This window comes from Mastacembelus armatus, chromosome 11, assembly GCF_900324485.2.
Source record: "Mastacembelus armatus chromosome 11, fMasArm1.2, whole genome shotgun sequence".
Classification (NCBI taxonomy): Eukaryota; Metazoa; Chordata; class Actinopteri; order Synbranchiformes; family Mastacembelidae; genus Mastacembelus; species Mastacembelus armatus.
Genome location: NC_046643.1, coordinates 18,722,628 through 18,746,018, shown reverse-complemented (window position 1 = coordinate 18,746,018; position 23,391 = coordinate 18,722,628). Strand labels below are relative to the sequence as shown.

General features: G+C 42.5%; 1 protein-coding gene and 1 long non-coding RNA gene across 6 annotated transcripts in view; both read left to right on the top strand.

Annotated features, from left to right (window-relative positions):
* On the top strand, nt 1-6,517 carry LOC113125950 (uncharacterized). The gene is made up of 4 exons (XR_003295223.1): nt 1-129; nt 2,719-2,938; nt 3,559-3,742; nt 5,100-6,517. It is a non-coding gene; the product is annotated as an uncharacterized LOC113125950 (long non-coding RNA).
* A 4,754-nt stretch (nt 6,518-11,271) lies between these two features.
* The window catches only part of pou2f2a (POU class 2 homeobox 2a), a 63,764-nt gene continuing 51,644 nt past the window's right edge, over nt 11,272-23,391 (top strand). For 4 of the 5 annotated variants that reach the window (XM_026299551.1, XM_026299552.1, XM_026299548.1 and 1 more), the window contains exon 1: nt 21,483-21,951. In XM_026299551.1, the coding sequence (XP_026155336.1) occupies nt 21,852-21,951 (100 nt within the window). In that variant the 5' untranslated portion in view covers nt 21,483-21,851. Of the gene's footprint in view, nt 11,305-15,239; nt 15,328-21,482; nt 21,952-23,391 lie in introns of those variants that run through there. The other variant, XM_026299549.1, reaches the window with a different exon arrangement.

Below are 23,391 nucleotides of genomic sequence, written 5' to 3'. Positions count from 1 at the left end.
GCTGGATGGACGCTGAGATTGTTTTCACTTCCTCTTTCCTCGGTGGTGCTGAACCAGTTTTCTTCTTCATGGAAACGCTGATACAAACCACAGCAGCTGCAGGACACAACGAAGAAAACCAGAATTCAGGTAAAATCACCACAGCAGCACAGTTCACACCCACTGATAAGAGCTGATTTATTCACTGAACATGACAAAAATCATAAAACTTATTGTATTTAAGGTAAAGAGACATTTTGAGGCTGTATAATGCAAAGTGTCCCTAATATTTTGTCCACTTACCACATTTATAACAGTATAACGGAGCTCAAACAGTTCATTCAGCAATTTATCAATTAACTGATCAATGATTGCAAACTTATGTGGTATTTGATTCATTTAAATGCCGTGTTTCAGTTCTGCTTCTCCGTCTTCCTTCATAATAAACTGAAGATCTTTGGGTTGTTGATCGGACATGAGGATCAGTTAATGCAGACATATTAAATAATTACACCCCTCGTAATATAAAACCTGGTCAGTGCAACAATTCACATTAAGTGCATGTTTGAATTTATTGTTAACAGCAAATATACTTTAAAAGCTTCACAAAGGTCAAATTCACTGCAGAACTGATTAGATTTCACTGGTGTTTATGATCCGGTGACTGTGCTCGATTCTGTTTGGATGTAACAGTGGAAGCTTCAGTGTTTAGAGAAGTGAGAAATGTTGACAGGCTGTGGTGCAGAATACAAATTCACATCCAGTTTGACTTATCTGGTCAAAAGCACCTTAGTACCAAGATTTCCTTTTTTAGATTTTAAGCCACTGGACCAAATAGGATCTTAAAGTCACAAGGCGTCCGTGCAAAGCCAATCTCTCAGAGCTGCAGACCCCCAGCCTCTTCCTCTCCAATATCCTGCATTACCATTGCAGGGTTATCAAACAGTGCCTGTGCAGCTTGGACAGCCACACTGGTGAGGCTGATTTCAGACACATTTCAGTGCTACTGTTACTGTCGCCTGCAAAAACACTTTGTGGCAGGAAATAAATACAAATCCAGCACAAAACAGACCCTCACCAAAGATCACGAGTGGTGTGATGAAAGCCCAGGAGAAAGATTCTGCAGGGTGAGAAAAGAACAATGTCGTTTTTATTTAAAAAGAAATAATCTAATAGAAGAATTTCATTTGAAACAAATTCCTCTCTGCTTTAAAGTTATATTCAACCTCAAATACTCACCGTTTGTGGGATGATCACTTGGTAAATGTTGTCCAAGAATGATATCACTGTCAAAAGGAAACATTAGATACATAGCAGAGGTTTATTATATGGAGAATTATTTGTCTGCTGTGTGTGGATGTTATGGTGTGAAGTCATGAGTTGAACTGTGTTGTAGTAAACTGAAGCTGGAAGTTATTAATTATTATTCAGTGAGAAAGAAATTCAGTCATTTTCACGTCAGTTTCTCAAATGTGAAGTTTTTCTGCTTCTTTGTTTTTAACGGTCAAGTTTGAATCTGTTGTTTGATATTTTAGAGACTAATAATCAGCAAAAACAAACCTCACACTAAGTGATGATGAAAATCAGCCCTAACTAATGTGTCCCAGCTGCTTCTGCTCACCCCTGTAGAAGTACAGTCAGCTTACCTGAGCACAGACAAACTGAGGACGATGAGGAAGAAGAACTTCAGGGCACAGGTGAAAGTGGCATCCGGGACACCTTGGGACAAACAGGCGCAGTTCAGCCCTGTGGCCACGCGGTGGCGCTCTAAGCCCTCGGGCCGCAACCGCCTGAGCCAGGACCTGTACAGACATGAACCAATGAGCTGGGTTTGAATCTGCACTCACGTTAAACGTTTCTGCCTTAACGAAAGTCTGAACAGTCTCAGTCTGTGCGTTTCAGACCGTGTAAGAAATAAGGAAGAAGCAGAAAAACATCAGAGGGATGTTACAGAGAAGATCTGCTCTGTACCTGAGGTCAGGATGTTCAACGACCTTCTCAGCTCCTTCCTTATGTATAAAGACCCGCACGACCCCCATTCGGTCCCTCAAGATGACGTGGCTGCTTTAAGGAGATTATCTCTCTATTTTCTCTCTGCTCCTGCTTTCTGCTCTATCGTTTCCTTATAATGATTTCCAAAATAATTGTTGTTAGACAGGAAGTTTCTGCCACGTGACGAGGTGGGAGGAGATTTAAAAGGTGAAATAAAACAGGAAAGACTGAATCTGTTACAGAGAGTGAGTGTGTATCTGCAGGTCCAGTAGGTTCTGAGAGAAATGCTCATACATGCTATATAAATATGCAAATGAACTTAGAATCAAACTTGTGATTAGAGAAATTAACAGGATTTTACAGACTTTGTGAGGACACCTTTCACCCACATCCCAGAAGAAAATCTGAAATTTGTAGTGATTAGTCTAATAAATATAATCTGTGAATCATATTTCTCTTGAACAGGCGTTTATTTATAATTAGTTTCAAGGCAGTGAGTCTGATAAGGGGCTGGATTAGGTTTAGGTGCTGAGTTTAAACTCCTTGCAGGCTGCAGAAACACCAGGGACACGACCTCAGTGTCCTTGGTGGCAGCTACATCCCAGACATTGTGTTTGTACTTACAGAAAAATATTAATATCAATTCTGCATCGTTTTATTTTATGAGTCCTCTTGTGGGTTGTTTATTGCTTTAATTAACCCAGTTTATTCACACAGGATGACTCTGAGCCTGGCTTTGTTTCTCAGACACAGACGACCCAGGTGTGTTACCTGTAAAGGCCTTTCCCAGACGACATTTGGACCAAATGAGGCTCAGATTCAGGGGGTCCCTGTCACACTGTCATGGCTGACTGGGGCTCTTCATTAGTGATATTTGGATGTTTCTTATGAAATAGACCCGGTCGTCGCTGGGGCCCCAAGCTGCAACGTCCCTCTTTGAATCCAGCTGTGAGGATCTTTGTTGCAGGTCATTTCCCATCTGTCTCTCCCTCCACTCATTTCCTGTCATATCTCCACTGCCGGCTGTCCCTCAAAGGCATTAAATGCCCCAAAACAATACAAATATGTCATTTCCCACTAACATTGAAGGGTCTTATCCACAGAAGCAGTTTGCTGTCACTGCTTGATTATTCAACATGTGGATAAGTAGCAAAGACCTAATGTAAATATATAAAAATGACAACAAACTAATGTAGCAACATGCATTGATGGAAAACACATTCATGGATAAATAATAAAAGAATCCTGCGATGATATGAAGACGGGATTTAAAAACAGCAGATGAAAATGAGAGATCAATAAAATAAAGCAGTAGAAGATATATAAAATCAATAATCGGGGGCCAACACACAGAACATGTACGGTTTTTTTTGTATGTAATTGCAGATTAAGTCAAACAAAAAACTGGACTGTGGATTTGTAGAGATTCACACAGACATCCTGGAATTAGGTTTTTCTGATGTGAAACCATCCTGTTTCACTTCTTCTTACTTTACTCCGTGTCCTCTTCATTTTTTCCAGCGGAGGTTTGTTTTCTCCTTTAATGATCGTTGCATTGTCTCTTTCTTTCTTTCCAACTTTTATTAGAAGGGAGAGAAATCACCTTCCCAGATGCTGGAGCTGTTGTCTGCCATGAGCTGAGCCTCATCACCTGCTGCTGCTGCTGCTGCTGCTGCTGCTGCTGCTGCTGCTGTCCACGCACACACATCCACACACACCTTTTCTGCTTGCAGTCGCCATGGAAACAGCTAAGATGCCGAGTGCAGGAGAGGTAAGGTGTGTGTGTGACTGTGAAGGTATAGCAAAATGTTCTGAAGGACACGTATGGATTTATGCTGTGTGTTTTATTGGGGCTGTTCCTGAACACCTGCCCACCTTCACACGACACCGTTCATTAAACTGGTTTCTGAACGCCTTCGTCCTTTTGTCACAGTCACACAAAATTCTTTCACTTTAACACTTCTTCAGCCATTTGACATCCTCTTCCTCTCTTTCTGCTGCAGTCTCTGCTTCACCTGCTCTTGCTGGCACTCACTGTGTTTTTACCACAGCGGACCCCCAGTGGAAATCAAGCTCACTAAATGCCTGGCAGTGTGAATGCCACAGTCTATCCATTGAGCAACACAGGACCCCTCTCTCTCTCTTTTTCTCTCTCGCCTGCTTTCTGCTTATGTCTCTCGGCCTCTCTCTCGCCCCCTTTTCTTCCTGCCTCTAAAAAGCCAGATGGGCCGGAGCTGCTTTTATTCTTGAGGCCCGGTGCACGTGCCGAGGACACGGGGCCTCATAGCGTTTAATTCACAAGCTTTAGACGCCTCCTTCTTTTAACCCCCCGTGACCAACACCATCACCCGCCTCCTCCCTCTCACTCTTTCTGTTTTCTGTCCTCCCTCGCCCCCTCTATTCTACTCTACTCTATTATCTCCTATTCAGTTACACTCGTCTCTCTTCTGTCCTGCTCTTCTCTGCTCTGGTCTCTTCTTGTCAAGTGTTTTTTTTTTGTTTTTTTTTAACCTGGCCTTTCTGTTCTGTCCTGTTCTTCTTCTGGTCATGTTTCTGTTCTGTTCTGTTCTTTCCTTCAGACTCTGCCTTCTTATATTTTCTGCTGATACATGGTCATTCTGTACTGCTTCAAGAATATGAAGCTGTATTTGTTCTACACACAACTTGTGCTGCATGTTCAGTGTGAGTTACTGCAAATGGAGCCCAGTTTTTATTCAATGCACTGGATTTGATTCACTTTCTGTTTATGTTCCTGGATTAACCGCAGCTCCTGAAGAGGATTTGGTAACTTGTCTAAAAGCTCCAGCACAGTGATTCGTATTCTTTTATTTATCATCACAATCAGGGACAACACACATTAACACCAATCTGATGTAAACTTGTCAGATTTAGCTAAATTTAGACCAAAAGTACTGAAATCCATACACATCAGTGCAGACACCTGGGCCATGTCATCATGAAGAAACTGCTGGTGGTAAAATAGGAACAAATATCAGGTGTCAGGTTCCTTATGCCATAAATGTTAGAGAGCAAAGTCTGCACAGAAAACTGAAGTGACTCTGAGGTTCAGTCACTTTTCTTGCACATCCAAACCAGGAATAACAAGGAGTTTGTTCCTTGTTTTTCAGGAGCAGGAGCCGGAGCTGAGTGCCTGCTGAACTGCTGCCTGCAGGCTTGTTTGACCTCCTCCTCCCCTTTTACAAGGCCACTGAAGCTGACAGAGAGACGCTACAGCTCCACATTTCACCCACTGCCTGGGGTCAAAGTGACTGATGTGCACAGCAGGCCTTTTAATTGGCTGAGCGGGTGTGTAACAGGATTGAATTAGGTTAATTGGTTAAATGGTGGAGGAGTAAACATTACAGTGGGCTGAACTTCAGTGTTTTTCTAACTCAGCATTATATTTCATCAGCTCATCCACACCCTGATGCTGACCACACACACCTTTTCCCTAAATGTTGATCAGCTTCCTGTCTGATAAATCTCTGCTCCTCGTTTCAGTGCAGCCCGCTCAGACAGAAACGGGGATTATTTAGTGCTGTCCAGAGTCTAATTGTTATTGAACGTGCTCAGTATTTGTTCGGGATTATTCGGGTTAACGTGGAAATAATGAGGTTGCCGGTCTCGAGGCAGTGCTGGGCGGTCGCAGGGAAATCGATGAACACACTGAGTTAATTATGAGAAATCAATTAAAAGGAGGAGAGGGCGCTTTGAGAGAAACACCCTGCCGCTCACAGGGGCGAGGAGGGAGGCGCTGCTTCGTCTTTCTCTCCTTTTCTTTCTTTCTGCTTTTTAAAAGAAGAGGAAATGTTCTTTTTTTTAGATGCGACTTCCTGTGTCGGTTTGTGTGTGATCCAGGTTTTTCTCTCTGCAGGCCAGCTCTTAAAACACACCCACACACACGCGCTTAAACACTTGACAGTAATTGACTCCAAACAAAAACCTTCTTTCCTCCCTCGTTACTGTTTTGCACGGTTCATCCCACAGACAGAGAAACGCCCGCGACATATGTTTGGCTTTCCGCGAAAACTTAAGAGGCTGCAGGTAAATTAATGGAAATCCTATCGGTCAGGGATGTCACACACACACACACACACACACACAGACACAGGTCAGTGGGATTTTCACTCTGAGCTTGAGTCGGAGGGTAAACACTCACAATCTGAGCCCCTGCATGACGAGAGTGACGCGGGTTAAATGAGCCACTGCTCCCCCTCATACACTTATTAATTCCCGATCAATAAATTGCTGCATCAGTTGATTGTCGCGCACATTTGCACATCTGCGCACACTTCTTTTTTTTTTTGTTTCAAACTATAAATCCTCTTATAATTTATCTTTAAATTTAACTATAATTAGCCTAAATCATTTAGATTATGGCCAATTTATTATTTAATTGGTTTGATATTAGAATTTATCTCAGGCCTTCTGCTACCAGCCCTTTGACCTGGATAACTCAATAAACTAAAATAATGAGGAACCTACCCTGGATTCATTAAAATAACTATTTTAAATCTACAGTCATGACGTTTTTAATGTCATCTGATCGACGAGGAGCCAGAAAGCAGCAGTAGCTTTTCTTTACTCTTTAATGTATTGATGGATGAGTTTAGTGCACATTGATCTGCTCCCCAAGTCTGTGGATAAATTCAAATTAGATTAAAAATAATAATAATGTGGAGCTGTTGTTCTCCCTCTCTCTCTCCCTCTCTCTCTATACACTGCGTTTAACTAAAGTTATTTAAATTGTGCTATAAATGTTCATGTAACTAAGACATTTTTCGTTTTGTTTATTAAAACATCGACTGATTTTTATCATATTTTAACAAACTGCGAGAAGCTGCGTTTTTATTCGACAAATTTAAATATTTGCTTATATGCAAATAAGCCCCAGTATGCAGAAACTGCTCATGTTTGTAGTCATGTGTATCGATAAATGCAAAATAATGATGCTACATATTATAAACATTCACTCTGCACATATTTGCACTGATTTTAGTAACGATTTGATTTATGCAGTGAATGTAAATGGCCTGTCGTCAGTGCGCTGGAAGAACAGAAAATAGTCCACAGAAAAATATTCAAAACCAGGAAAGTATTTGAATTTTTTATTATTTTTAACATGAGGAAAGTGAGAGTAAACGAAATTAGATGCTTGAATAAATGATCTAAAAAATATCACAGTATAAATAACTCCATGAGATATTTAGCCTATTTATTAATTCTTTTTCTCTTCCTTTCTTTTTTTCATACATTTTTATTTATCCTAAATAATGGGTCTGTACATTACGTCCTCAGTGCATCAACTGTTTGGTGAATAAAGACTAAAGACTGACCTCTGGAAAAAGAAATGTGCTCATAGTGGCTGAAAAGGCTTTCAAATGTCTATTTGTCATCGATCGATTTTCCATCTAAAACCCGACGGGTTGACTTTCATTTGAATTGATGAATAATAACCAGAATTTCATATCTGCAGGGCCAAGTGTCCCCTGACCTCCACAACACTTTCCTGAGCTTTCTAACCCAAATTATAAACGTTTTGTTGTCCAGATTGTGTTTTAAGCGTAATCTCGTGGTTGTTATGCTGATTCTTACATTTGTGCATATCAGAATACACACACACACACACACACACAGGTTTAGTTTGAAATACTGTAAAATAAAAAGCAGGAACGGATTATTTACCAGCCTTTATAAAAACAGGAAGTGCACTAAATCCCGTTAAATTACCTCATTTCCAGGAATAGATTCTCAGTAAACTGTCACTTACTTGATAGCCTATAACCAAACATCATAATTGTCACCGAAGACATTATGTGATTATTGGCTTTTATTATAGACTCTATTGCCTTTTTCATCACGCTGCCCGGAGCATATTGTCGACCGCACCTGACCCCTGGGTCAAAGGTCACCCGGGCACTCTGCTGTTACCGCAACTCACCCCAAGATCCCCAAGATCACCACCACCACCTTCCCTGCCAACACCAGGAAGACCCGGCTCGTCTTTTATCTTCGGGTAAGACCCCTGGAGGGTTTTATTGTCCGGAACCTTTGTAAACAATGCGCATCGGAAACTCTGACGCAGTTTTTACTTCGTCCCTCCGTCGATATCACGACACTTACGCAACTAAACTACGGCACATGTTGTTACTAAGCAACGCAACTTAGCTTTACAAACAAACAAATCGATGAACAAACCCCGAAACTGTTTCCGCTTGTTGTTATTTATTAACAAGTGAAAAACACGCGAGAACAGGCCGAGTTTGGACCAGGTTTATTACAAAGAGCAACCCGGACCACTTCATGTAGGCCGGTCCGTGCTAGTTGTTAGTGACCTGTTTATCTGTTTGCATTTAGCCCTCAAGCCAAACTTCTTCATTAGTTTATTTAAAGCGGTGTGATGTGTTAAAACTGTTCTCTGTGAATAAACAGACCATCGTTTGCTTTGCACAGTTCAGCTGCAGCCAAACATCTGATCTGCTGCCCTGAAATAAATAATTGTCCCCTGCAGGAAACATTATTTATCAGCTCATGGTCTCATGGTTTGACTTTATTACACAGTTCTTTCCTGATTACTGGGGAATATCTAGATTTACCTCTAGGTGAGGTAGAGTACAGGCCTTCCCACCTTAACCTTCCTCTTCAGTATAATCAATATGAAAACCAGAGCAGATCAAACTATAATTGTAGAGCAATTGTATAATAATAAAAACACACACTGCAGTGGTGAAGTTGTGAGCAGCGTAGAGAAGCTCCCACCCTGGCTTTAAATAATATTTCCAACTCCATTCCTCCATGGAAAATAAGATCAGGACTGTCCAGAGGCTGATAAGGAAGAAAAGCCTCTCATATATAGACCTGCTCCGACCCCCTGTGGTTCACTGTCATCCCTGTGACTCTCACCAGTCTCGAATGAATAAATTCCAAATTAACTGATAACATCTACATTGCTGTTTCCTGCTTGACACTTTACTCTGTTAATGTCTTTAAAATGCTGCAATAAGCAAATGTGACATGATGCAGCAGATGGATTCAACCAAAAATCCTGTGGCCGCTTCCCTTTTTCTTGTCTTGTAAGCTAACACCTAACACACAAACCACAAAATAATCAGCCACAATAATATCTGTTGCCTATCAGCTCTCATCACGACACGTATTGACATCTGTGTAACGCTCGCAGTAGTCGCCGTTTGACCAGCGTCCTTCAATAAGTAGTGGAAATGAAGCTTGGGAGGCCAGGGAAAGAGTAACTCCCTTGGATTGATTTCCAATAATCTGGTCATTGCCTGTGTGATCCGCAGGATGCAGGCTACGGGGAATTGTCAGCTCAAGTCTCGATGCTTGTTGCTGTGGTGACCGGTGTGGAGATAATAGCAGTTAATGAGATGTTAACCCCAGATAAGCGAGAAAGACTAAAGACAGGATTCATCAGTGGATGACCTCGGCCTGATCGATATTGTTTTGTTATTCGACGGCAGTAACAAGCAGCGTGACCCCCGTCCCCCTGAAACTGACTGAGCTGCATCCAGTTTCTCAGTATAGACACAGACAAACACGTCCGTTACAAAATGCATTTACAGACATTAATGTACACACACACATATAAAAATATAGGTACACACACAAATGTAAACATATGCCACACACACACACACACACACACGGGGATAGTTGGACGGCTGGTTCATGATCCAGCTGGTTAGGATGCAAGCAGGCGATCGCGCCCTGCGGGTCAAAGGTCAACTTCATCCCAGACGCCTGACCTCATCCACCAAAGGCTGACCTCTCTGGGCCAGAGGTGTGTGTTTGTGTGTGTCTGTGCGAGGGGAGAAAGAGAGAGTGTGTTTAGGAAGAGAAGGAAAGAGAAATTTGGTGGACAATAAAACATAAGCGAAGGATAGAGGCTGGTGGAGCAAGAAGAACGTTATTTTAGCATGTTTATCGCATTTTACACCACAATGTCCTAAACCCCGACGACCACAGGAAGCAAGAGAGGAAAATGAAGAAAAAATGTCAGAGGCAAAACAAAAGAAACAAGCTGAAAGACGACAATGACAGACTGGTGAGAAACTGCGGTGCCAGGTTTTCTTCTTTCTCTGCGATTGGCCTTCTCTTCCTTTTCGGTATCAATTCGCCATCATTTTTTCTTCTCTCCACTGTCCCTTCATCTCTGCAGCTTTCTAGCAAATTATCACCTGACCTTGACTCGTGACCCCTGTAACACCCCACACACACACACACACACACACATATAGACACTTCCAAGAATACACTCTCTGCCATAAAACACAGGCAGGCATTAGCTAACACACACAGGCTTGTAGACTGTTCCAGTGTACAGTCCAGTGGAAATCTCCACACACGTTATTGTGGACGGAGTGTGTGTGACTCTCAGAATATAGTTTCTAACAGCGAAGAAGAATTTAATTGTAGGAGTTATGTGTGTGGTCATACCGTCTGAGATAAAGAACCTTATAATACAAGTCACCAAAAGGGTTTTTTTCAAATTATTTGTGGCACAGCTGAGTCTGCACTATGATTTTTTTTAAGATATTGATTTGTTCAAGGTTCTTTTGCTGTGTTTGAAGTGTCTGTCATGATGCAACTATTGTGACTAATCAGAGTAAGGTGATAGTTTACAAGATTGGGTCGATATTTGCATTTGGCTCTAGCGAGTGGTGTGGTAGCCTGCAGGAAAGCACCAGTGAGGAGGTAAAATTGAGAATATGACTGGTGTTTATGGTGTTACTGCAGTAATCTGAAAACTGCTTCACTTTGGAAATGAACTCATTTATTATAATTAAATCACATTCAAAAATGTTATTTTGGGTTGTTTGGCTTTTACCCATGTAGAGGACAATGGCTCTCCATTATATTATTATTGTGAAGTTATTTCCCACAATGTAATAAAAGGACTTTTCTCTGTACAATCACACTTTGCATTTTTATGTATTTTATAGATGAAAAAATTATAGTTGTGTGTCAGTTACATCACAAAACGACAGGGATTTATTAGTGTCTGCAATCTCATCTCACCGTTCAATAGAAAAGCTACTGAGCTGTGAGTGGTTTTAATTCTTTTATTGATTCAATCGAACTTTAATCTGATCGACCAAAATCACAATATGTATGTTTATTTTTCTGTGAATGAAAACTCTTTGCGTTCAGATCAAAACACGTCACATGAAAAATAAAAGGAATTCATTTGACTTATTCTGCGGTTTTCTCATATGCTTCTTGTGTTGGCAGAAAAGAAGTCGAGTCAAAGGGCGACGGCAGAAAGCAGCCTCTTCCCTCTGGGTCCCTGTGCACCAATCAAGTTCAAAGATGATGGTGAGTTAATGGGTGGAGGATGGAAAAAGGGTGGAAATACACATGGTCCAGCACTTGTGTTTCCATCCCTCCCATTCACCCGAAAAACATTCTTGTCCCTCCTCCAGCTCTCGTTCATCCCCATTCCCTCGCTCCTCCGCTGCATATGTTTCCTAATCCGGAGAGAGTGGGAGGCCCACGGACCCCCCTCCTCCAGCTCTCCACCTCCACCCCCGCCTTTCTCTCGGCCACTGCAAAGCTCTAACATACCTCTATTGCTCTTTCTTTTAGCCCTGGACTCGCTCTGTCTTTCTTTCTACAGCTCTTATCATGTGTGGCTCAGTGTGCTCCACCCACACACACACACACACACACACACACATCCCTGAGTCCTTTCTTTTTTTTTTTTTTTAAACATCTTCTCTTCGCCTCTTTTCTTTGTTTTTGTCCTCTTGGAAAATACAATTATTTTTATTTTTTTTACATATAAACAGAAAAGTACTGAACAAGTTCTATTTTTTTTACATTACACTAATACAATCATTAAATTAAAAAATTATCATCAAAATCCCCCCCCAAAAAAATGTACACAAATTTGAATCTAAGTAACAAACAAACCACTGGTGTGAAGCTGATTAATCGAGACATTTGTTTATAGAACCGTCACTTTATGAATGAACTGAAAATGTCTTACTTCTGTAGGATGTAGCGTCTCCTCTCTCCCAGCACTTGGTTATTTTTCACTAGTTTCTCTCCTGTTCAGCCATTCTTTTTTTTTCTTCCTTCAGCTAGCTGTCGTATTTTCTCAGGTGATTTTGTTCTCTCTCTTCTCCCTCCTTTCAGCTGCTCTTGTAACACACACTCGGACGGACACACACACACACACACACACACAGGCTTTTTGTCCTGCTCCTTCCCCTGCTTTACCCCATTACTGAATAGTATTCTTCGAGCCTTTTGTGGAGCCTTGTATAGGCACATGCCAAGTCAAGTTACTTCAGAGCGGTTTCAGTGGAATTAACCCACAAAATAATCTCCTTTTTCTTCCCTAAAAAAAAGTAGGAAGGGACAGAAGAACAGAGGAGAATAATGTAGAACGAAGCAGCACCCTTGACACAGAGTAAGCCTATAGCTCCACACTAGAGGAACATAACAATATGAAAAGATCAGAGGGTGTATTTATTAAAGCAGCACAGAGGAATCTGGATATGAATTGTGGATAAAAGCGGGGTTGTAGTGCAGGGTAAAGCCACCTGAACTCAGGTTACCATGCTTTTCATGTAGAGATTATTCACCTTTTTAAGCTCCCAGAAATGTTTGGGACTTAAATCGAGTGGTTAGTTAAGATGTTGGAAGGCAACCACACAGGATGCAGTAACGCTCTGAACAAATTGCAGCTGCCGTTTACAGTTCACAGTGGTTTCTCATGCTAGAGCTTAAAGACCATGGATTTTAGTATAAACTGTTTAGTGTGCAGGAACCAGGCATCATCAACACTCACGGCACAATTGAGATATTGACTATACTATAACAGCGGCATACACTGAAAGTTCAGGTTCACTGACATTCAAAGCCATTAGTTGCTTGGAGGTCAGGGGTCAAAACGGCAGCACCCACACGGCACATGTAATAAAACTGAATGATGGTTTGTTTCAGATTATCCCTAAATGAACTGTGGCCACTAAAGAGGTCAGGGCCTGTGCTGTGCTGTCTGAATACAACTCTATTCTTTCTGGCCTCTTTAAACTAGTGTTTATTGATTATTCATTCACTTACTAACGTCTGAACAGCTGAAGATCTTTTACACTCTCAGTAGGCAGCTTTTTCTATTGGGGGGTGGGGGGTGAATCACATGTAGAAAAATAAATAAATAAAACAGATTTCACATAGTGATCTCATTTGCTTGTGTGTGTTTTTTTAGTATCATTATAAATAACAGTTTACTTCAACTTCTTTTATTTGGCATTTACAGCAGCATCTAAACACTAAATGCATTTTTCTAAAGTTTTATTCCAAACTGCTTTGACCACTAGTGTGTGTGTGTTTTATGGCAGACATAGATTTGTGTATGTATGAGCAAGTACAATCCAGATATTTACATATACCTGCTGTGCATCCTCCCCAAAATGTGTGTGTTCAAATGTAAGTGTTCGCACGTGTGTAACTAAGCTGTGCGTCAGTGTGCAGGAAATACGAACTTCAGGCATTTATTTACGTGTTCCCATGTGCGTGTGTGTTCATCAGTGTGTGTGTGTGTGTGTGTGCGCGCGTATGTGTTGGTGCCAAGTGTCATATCAATAGGTTAATAGCTGTGGTGTCAGATTCAGTAACTCTGATTAGTTGACAGTTCACTAATCCACACACCACCCTGAGTTATTGGCCCTGCCCATTGATTTCCAGCCTGCCAGCCAAGCCAGGAGGAACTCAGGGGTCGTAAGACAGCCTGCCGCTATTGATTGGCCCCAGATCAACCTCACCGCCGCCTCCACCATAACACACACACACACACACACACACACAATGCACAGCAAACCCCACTGCAGTCCTATGGCATGCAGCCCTAACATACCTTCAGATACTTTCCTTCTCTGTTTCTATGGCCCTCCTCTTGTTAACCATCCACCTCGCCCTCTCCTAGTGTGCCTTTGGGTATATTCATAATGCAGTGTCATATCCATCAGTCAATTTTTTAAGACAGAAATATTTTTATCGACAGATTTTATGAGTCGTAGGAGGTATCTTCGACTCTCTCTCCCTTACTACCTGCTGTCATGTTTCCCAGCGGAGTTTGTAATAATCACATTGTTCCGTATAGGCCTGACTTCCTTCACAAATCGACATCTTATTGTGTTGGAGTTATTTGTCTACTTCTTGGATCATGCTCGTCCTTGGTAGAGTGTCCCAAGTTGGTCTCAGCTGAGGGACAAGACCAAGACGCTTTAGGAGTGACTTGATCAGCAACAGGCCCGCTCCTCGAGACAGGTCTTGGCTGGACCATTGTGCAGGGGCCCAGCTCACACACAGTTGCAGGTGTAGCGGTCTAATACGTTCAGGTGGCAAAGGAAGGCAGGGGGTGTTGGTGCATGGACCCTACAGATCCTGGCTGGACTTTCCAGCTGTACTGCTATTAGCAATAGGGCCTTGACTCTCATCTTTCTGAGTTGTCCAGGACCAGCGGTACCAAATTAGTGAGTGTGGGAAAACTAATGAACCGCTGAGCTGTTTCCAGAAGATTGTCTGTGTCTATTGTAGCAACAGCCCTGGAAGCCTGTAACGAAGGGAGCGGACAAGCTGAAGGGGATCTCTCAAAAGACTCTTTTTTGAGCTTGGTTATGCCAGAGAGCTCTTGAATCGATCAGTATAAAGGTATTGGGAGGTACCAGTAGACTCAGAGGACTTGTAAGAATTTGCCGCAGCACAAAGAGTGGAGAGTGCGTGGTTTGATGACCTTAGCATTGTGTCTCTGCTTTGTGCTGTAGTGCTTAGCTAATGTAGTTCTAGTGGTTTAATCAGAGCGTGTATGGCCCCAGAGAATGACTGTTCCAGGCATCTTAACATCTTATCTACATGTGAGCGTGAAATAAGGGACGGGATGCAGGATTCCACCTGGTCTGAAAAGACCCCAGCATCGCCCAGGAACAGCTGGAGGATGTGGCTGAGGAGAACATCAGGAACACCTAGCTTAGCCTGCTAGCACCACAGAGTAGCAGTGAAAATGGTGATTCTCCTTCTGATTGCAAAGTCTGTTTTTATCAGCTTATCAACCTGCAAGAGTCTTGATCAAAACTTATTCCAGTTTATTATTGCTGATGAGCTTGTTTTGACCAGACCTCCACTGATTATAACCTGCAAGGTCCAGCTCACTGACATTATGTGTTAACTATATCATTTTAATTACACTGACTTCACTGAGTAAGCCCGACTCTGAGACGGATTTCCTTCTTCTGTCTTTACAGGTTATTTGGAGTGAAATGAGCTCACAGGTGGAGCAATGGGAGCTGATGACCTGGATTCACAGTTGCAGCTTTGCAGGCAGTTTACAAGGTAAGAGAATTAAATTCTGTTGATCCGTGAGCACATCCAAACATTGTTGTTATCTTCCTCCTGACATTACCAGCATCCCTCGTATTATTTCAGCCCTCTCGTTTTTTTTTCTACCCTCTACTCCCTCCATCTCTCCTCGGCCTCTGTGTAAGCATTGGGCTGGGGTGGGTTTGGGGGGTTGTTAAACATTTTTCTTCCTTCTTAATTGTTTTGACTTGTGCCATTGGCATCCCGATTAGGCCCCATTGATTTCCCACTGCTAAGTGCATTGATTTCTACATTTCTCATTGATCCCCGCTTCTAAATCTACCCACACACGCTGTGTGTCTGTGTCTCTCTTTCTCTCCATGAAAACCATGCAGGCTGAGCATGAGCACATTTGGTGTGTGTGTATTTGAAAGATGAAGAGAGAGGCGGCTAGAGAATAATTATGGACAAAAAGACGCAGAGAAAAGAGATACAAGAGTTTAGTCGATGGTGTTTATGTCGTACAAGAAAAGGGATTAGAAGATTTGTGTGAATAAAATGCACGTCTCAGAGGAGACCTTGTGTTACAAGGGCAGCTATCAACTTTGTGAAACTCCACATTTTATTGTCTAATTAATTTTTTATATGAATAATAATAATACTGTGGCTCAGACACACATTTCTCTCTAATTCTTTCAAGAGTTTTATATTTTAACACAGAAAATCTATTTTATGGGAAATTTAGTTGCTGTTTCTTTAAAAATGGATTAATTTAGAATATTATAACAGCCGATGTGTGACGTGCTATTTCAGCATCAGAATACTTTGTAAAGGACGGTGTTTAAAACACCTTTCACTTCTAATTTTTACAGTATTGCGCAGTTACTGTACGTCTTACTATCATTCTTGTACACACACACACACACACACACACACACACACACACACACACACACAGACACCCTTTCCTCTTGATCGTATTCCATGGTGTCCAGGAGAGCTGGGTGTGATCCTCTCAGTGTTTAAGGCTCTCATCTCCCCCACGTCTGCAGCAGACGCACACACACATAGACACACACGACCACACACTCCAGGCTGCATGGGCTGGAAAGCTCCATCCATGTCATGGCATTACCTCGAGCCTTGATGCTGCATTTGTGCTAAGCTAAGCTGTTTGGGCCTCTCTCTAACTGCAAGGACCACAGGCTTAGTATGTGAGTTTGCTTTTCGAGCGTTCATGCATGTTATGGTGTGTGTTTGCATGAATATAAATATTTTGCATGTGTGATGTCCTGCCATCTCGAGTGTAACAGTGTGTGGCAGGTGTGTACTGTCAGGGCCTGTGTGCACCAGCAGGCAAATCTGTGTGTACAGGACAGATTCCACCCACCTATCCACCCCCCACCCCCCACCCATGCTAGCACTGTCCTGCATTTTACAGCTTAAATCCATTACAACCAATCCAGGAGGAAATAGGATGCAGAACATGTGTGAAATATGAACACTGGGAGATTCACAGGAGGAAAATATCTTCAAAGTGAGAATAAAATTATGTGTGAAATAAAAGAAAATATATGAATAAATCCTCAGCTTGTGAAGATAAGAACATGGGATGACATTCAGTGGATAAAAAGCATATTCACAAACCAATTTTCACGCTGTCTGTGATTTCCTGCACGCTCGAGGTCGAGCCAAGCTCATGAGCTCTAAGCAAGAGCATTGATCTGTCTCAATGATCGTATCAAGGTGCTGCATCGACAGCATCGTGTTTTACTCTTTTCTCTGTTTGTCCTTTGTGGCCTTAAAAGGAATAATGGATATGTAGGAGAGGTATTGGCAGGGACCAGACCGGCCTATTGACAATCTGTCAGCATTGATTACTTAGTCAGGCTGCAAGAGGAAAAGCAGAGAGACATAGAGAAGAAATGAAAGGTGGAAAGAGAGAGAGAGTTGCTGAAAATAGATCAAATGTCAGAAGCTAAAAATAATTTGTGTGCACAGAGGTGGTGTGTGTCTGTTAGGGTCATCTGAATGATTTACATCCATGTATTTGTGTGCAAGAATGTGTGTTTTCATAATCATGTAACACCAAAGTTATCATTTTGTCTTCTTCAGTGTGTGTGCCCGTGAATATTTTATAGTGTTTATTAAGCCCCATGATACAGCCTGGTAATGATTCTTATCTTTCACTCCTTTTGGTGTGTGTGTGTGTGTGTGTGTGTGTGTGTGTGTGTGTGTGTGTGTGTGTGTGTGTGTGTGTGTGTGTGTGTGTGTGTGTGTGTTGTAGCGGACGGGTAGGTGGTGATATAATTGTAAACTGGTATTGATTGGGTCCCTCTTGTTATTGATGAGGGAGAATTTAATTCAACCAACTCGTTTGTCAACATGACACTGCCATTTAACAATGAACTCTCTCTCACACACACACACACACACACACACACAGCGGACAGATGGAGAGCAATAATCTGAAAGGAAAGTGTTCACTTATTCAGATTATTGGTATATGTTTTTGTAAAAACAGCACAGCATTAACACACACACCATAATATGATGCTATAAAACAGCAGAAAACTAATGAGACTGTCATTTATCAGCATGTTTTTATTTTAGACATAAAGTGTGTGTAGCATCTTCTGCTGGAGCAGAGTGTGTGTGTGCATGTGCAGGTGATTTGATTATAGACAATAAAGAAAATAACAGTTGACTAATATTGACAGAAACATCAGTGATTTTTAAGTAATGTTGTAAATAGTCCAGCAGTTAAGCTCCAGGTCTGGATTCAGAAACAACAGGTTTGCTTTTTAGGTTCTTCTCCGTCTGCTCGCGTGTGTGTAGCTGATCAGAAATCCACTATGGCCTATAAGCCCATGATGTCAGACAAAGCAGCCATCGCAGCAGGTTGCAGAGTAGTTATAAAAGGATAGATATTACAGAAGGGAAAAGAACATATTGCTATTGATGAGGCCCGCCGTGCGCCATATTCTTCACCTCTCCTTCAAATCCACACACACCTCCCTCCTCTCCTGCGATGGACGCACAAAACACACTATATTCTACAAGAAATAATTGCTTTTGTCTGGAAGGAGTTTGGATCAGGGCTCCTCTGCGCTCGCCCTCATCTGGAGAGGGGGGCTCTTGAGGGACAACCAGTCGCTTCTTTATATGGCTGCTCCTCTCCCTCCTCCTCCTCCTCCTCCTCCTGCTCTGCTCCTATTCTTTTTCCTGCCTTTCTCGCTCGTTGGACACACGATGTCATCTGTCAATGGGGAGCAGGGAGTGGGCTTCTCTTTATTGGTGGCCCTCTTTTGTGATGTGACGTGTGTCCATGTATAGATGACGATCAAAAGCTAAAGCAGGTAATGGAAATGCTCTGAATCGTAGGACAAAAGCTTAACAAGAACTTCAGTTACTGCAGTAGTATTCACAATATTAGTGCTGGGAAAAGTAGAGGGAATAGCAGCATTAGCAGCACTGTCAGTAATACCTGAGGTAGCTTTAATAGAAATACATGTTACACCAGTAGTTGTAGTATTACTAGAGAAGTCATGGTAGAGGCCACCACAGCAGTAGTGGTTACAGTAGTAATATTACATGGTATAGAAGCATTAGTAGTACTATTACTACAACTTTTGTAGCCGAACTACAAATCATAAACGTGGTGTTACTATTCTTAGTAGTAGTAGTAGTAGAGGCCACAGCAGCAGTTAAAGTCATAGTATTTCTACTTGGAAGGTACAGAGCAGACGCCGCAGTATCGAAACAGACATTTTAAAAGCTGATGTAGTAATTTTAGTAGAGGAGGAATAATAGTCTGCAGACGCAACCATTTGTTCTACTAGTAGAAATAGAGTGTATTGCAGTAATAGTAGAAGTAGCAGTACTACTGTTAGAGGAATACTAATAGTGAAATGGTAGTAATGGTGATAGAGGGGTCAGTTGTTTGTAGTAGTAGTGGTAGTAGGTAGTAGTAGTGGTAGTGGTGGTAAAGATGCATTGACACCTGTAGTTAAAACTGTAATAACTGTACTGCAGTAAAGTTAGCAGTCCACTACAAATAGCAGTTTTGTTACTGCATTATTGGTAATAGAGATAGTGTAGTATTAGTATCTGTGGTACTGCAGCTGTAGAGTCAGAGGGTGGTGATGTATCTGTAGCAGATAGTTTCTGTTTGACGTTTTCCTTCTGCATAGACATCAGCGCTGCCAGCCCGAGGCCTTTCCATATGCGAGGCCTATAATTGATCGATAACTTATTAACAGCTCGGGCCCATCTCGCGGATACACTCGTGTATACAGGGAAGGAGAGAGGCGCGTGTGGTTTGGTCGATTTTCTTTTATTGACCGCGATATTTAGCGTATGGATTTTTCTATTTAAAAAAATCTATGTCGGCGATAATCGTGAGTGTAAACGCAGATCGGGGCGGTGGTGCACGGGGGAGGAGGTGGAGGTGGAGGTGGTAACGGTGATGGTGATGGTGATGGCCGGGAGGCACCTTTCCTCGGACACATACATAACGCCAGCTCTTAATAGGAAAAACACCGGCAATTTAGATTCAGCTCCACTGACATTTTGCGCGCACACGCACGTAGACCTTCCAAATAATTACTAATTTAACACCCGTGGCTCTGCGGGCTTTGATTATTCACCTCTGTGTGAGGGAAATGCATTAGATGAGGTGACCTTGCGTTGGCCAGACCCACGTAAATCTACATGAGAGAGAGGCAGAGAGATCCACCTGCTGAAATATACATCAAAGCCCCCCACCCCTCTTTGGATTCATGTCCGCGCATTGTGCAGAGGAGATCGATTTTTCGGAGGCCGGTGATGATGTGATCATTGGCCTCATTATTATGAAGTAATCAGAGGATCAATTGGCTGAATGTGGGCGCATCTTGTACGGGACTATAGTGGTCAGGGAGGGAGGACGCAGCATAGAGGAACCATCTGGGGATTCAGTACATTTTAATATAATCCTTGTTTTATATTTATATATATGTTTCAGTACAACACATGTTCTTTACAAATGGCTTCTGTGGTATACATCGAAGTTTCCACCTGCTGTATCTGCACCTCAGATACTAGAACTACACCTGCCAATAAATCGACAAAAAAGATTTTTGCCTATAGGAGGATAGAGGATGGTGATCTGTGTAGTTTTCCGCATATGCGTGCGTGTGCGCGCGTGTGTGCGTGTGTTGGGCTTAGGGGGTAAGGAGAGAAAGGGGGGCAGAGGGAAGGGAAAGGGGGTTAAAAAAAGGGGGGGGGGGGGGGGTTGGGTATCTCTGTCTACCCATCGGAGCGCTTCGCTGTGCCAGAGTGCGTTCAGGCTGCGCGGTGTCGGACCGAAACCACCGGGGTTCCCAAAAGATACTGAGGGGACGCAGATGCACGCGCACACACGCAGGATACAGAGAGAGAGAAACACACCGGCGGATGGCGGAGCAGAGCCAAAGAAAAGACAGCACAGCGTAAAAAGGCGCATCACTTCAGCCTCCTCGCTATTCTTGCTTTCGCTTGCGCATCAGTGAAGTAGGAAGCCAGAGGACAGGTGTACTTATTGCTATGGATTTATTCATTTATTGATTTATTGATTTTGCTTTAATTAGTAACCCGCGGTGGAGAAAGAGGCAGAGAGAGAAACAGCCAGGGGAGGAGAGGGAGGAGCGAAAGTCAGACAGGAGACCCTGCGTAGCCTTACTTTATGATGTGATTATTTCCATCTTTTACCAAATAATGCTTTTGCGTTTTGTTATTGTGTCGCTTTGTGTGCACGTATTCTTCAGCAGACCAGCCAGCTACTAACCAAATCTTTACAAGAACCAAAAAGAAGCAACTCCAGTCTTACACGGACAGTTTCCTCCATTTTTTTTTCTATACCGAGGATCCACCGGCGGACAGTACTTTTCATGACAGTGCAGGAGGAGAAATCCGTCTGTTCCCAACCCAAACCAAAGCGACAAGGAGAGACAGAGCCAGAGAGCCACTGCGATCTTTACGCACAGCTGTCCGGACACAATACATGGAGTCTATTTGTGTCCGTGTCACGTCCAGTGGAGAGCAGCTGAGAGAGGAGCACCAACTGCTCTAGGTTTACATGGGTGCGATGATAGTAGAGATCACCCACTGTCCGGCCACCCGCAGCCTGTAGCAGCCACCGTGGGTAACAACTGGTCGCTTCGTTTCCTCCCAAAGCCAAACAGTCGTCGCTGCGTCCTGCACATTGTTGTGTGTGCGTGTACCGGACTAGTTGACTCCGAGAAGGCACAAGTGAAGGGACCATAATACACATCTGTGCGTCCGAGGTGTAAACTCATCCAAAAAACAGAGAGATGTGAATCCGCTGAAACCGGCTCGACCCACGGAAGAAGCAGCCAATCGCTGAGTCTGTCTTTTTTTTCCCCCAACCCATCCCAGCGTCTCCACGAACTGCTCTCCTCAAACCTGGAAAGCATTGGAAGAAAGGCCAAAGTACGACGGAAGGACGACGGATAGAGAAGAACAAAAGTGACACTAAAATAAAAACAAAACAACGACCCCCAGGTCGACAGAGGACCATGTTTGTCCCCCTGCCGGTCCCCTTCGTCTTTCAGAGAACAGCGTCCGACTTCAGCGCCTGGAGACTTAAGTCCTCGCTGGCTCCGCGGTCCAGCCCCGGTAAGACCCCCGTTTCCCCGGTGCCTTTCCTGCCACAGTGCGCCTACACAAAGAATAAAACCCTGTCATTAGCTTTACCTTAAATCTGAGGTGGGTTTAAATATGATTGTCTGTTATTCATATGATACCAAACATGGTATTTTCCTATTTTAGATGAAATGTCACTGTAAACATAGTATTAAACAAATGACATGTTCGGATGCTTTTATTCTTAGTACTTTCTGCCATTTACTTAATATAATGCAACACACTTTACTAGTCAAATGTCCATATATAAATGTGCCGTGGGGGTTTGCAAAATCTTTTTATGGAAAATGAATCCTTAAAAAATTAGGATGTGTCTGCTGAATTACCAAGGATTTTTCTTATTCTGATTTGTTTGAAATTGCAACAAGAGTGAAGCTGATTTTTTTTTTTTTTTTTTTTTTTTTTTTTTTTAAATTCACTAGTTTGAATGAAAATGTGAACTCTGAGGATCTTATTTTTCCTACTGTCAACTATAAGCCTGCATCAAAGAAAAACTGAATTTAGCACCACAAAAGCAGTTTGACTAGAACACTCACATGCATGTAGCTCCAGAAGGTGAAACACTCCCAAAATCAGATGCATAAATTCATTAGCGTCCATCACAGTCTCAGAGATGACACTCTTCATCTTTTCCTCTTTTATTCGCGGCAATCCATCCATCTCCACCTCCGTCCTGTCTCCTCTCCTCTCCTCTCTCCTTCAGTCTTTCTCAGTCAGGTTAGAAGCAAATATTCATGGTCATCTATTGATCAGGGGGTATTGATCTCTGACTGAGGCCACTTTGGGAAAACATGAGTACAGTCAAGTTGGCTGAGTGAGAAACTTTGGCTAAACTGCCAAACTGAGCTGATGTGATACTCGAACATTTGCCAAAATCAAACCGATGTTCTTTAATATTCCTGTAATCGGCCTGTCACTAAAGAGACGTGCAGTGAGTCTGTCAATCAATACTTACTATAATGACCTCATCGTGCCTTTACGCTGTGCTTTAATGCCTTACGTTCACTGTAATATTGCTTTAGAGACTTGCAGTGTGATCAATAATGTCAGTGCACTTTATAGTGTGTTATGGCTCCTATAATGTTCGTTAGGGCTGCAGCACTTACCTGTGATATTTGCACAGCGTGGTATCCTGACGTAAAGGACGGGGTTGCTACAGTCTCAGAAATGACAGGAAATTGTTTCTGCATAAAATGTGGAGTCTAATGTGTTGGATGTTATAAATCTGAGGATCATCAAGTTACTGTGCAGCCTCACAAATAAGCTGTTTTTTTTTTTTTTTTGTTTTGTTTTGTTTTGTTTTTTTTCCCTATGGTCAAAGTTCACCAGAATTAAATCCACCTGCTAACGTCTGTCTCACACGTCTGTGGGGTTTTTAAACACTGCTGTTTCTACATCGCCTGTGTGTGTGTG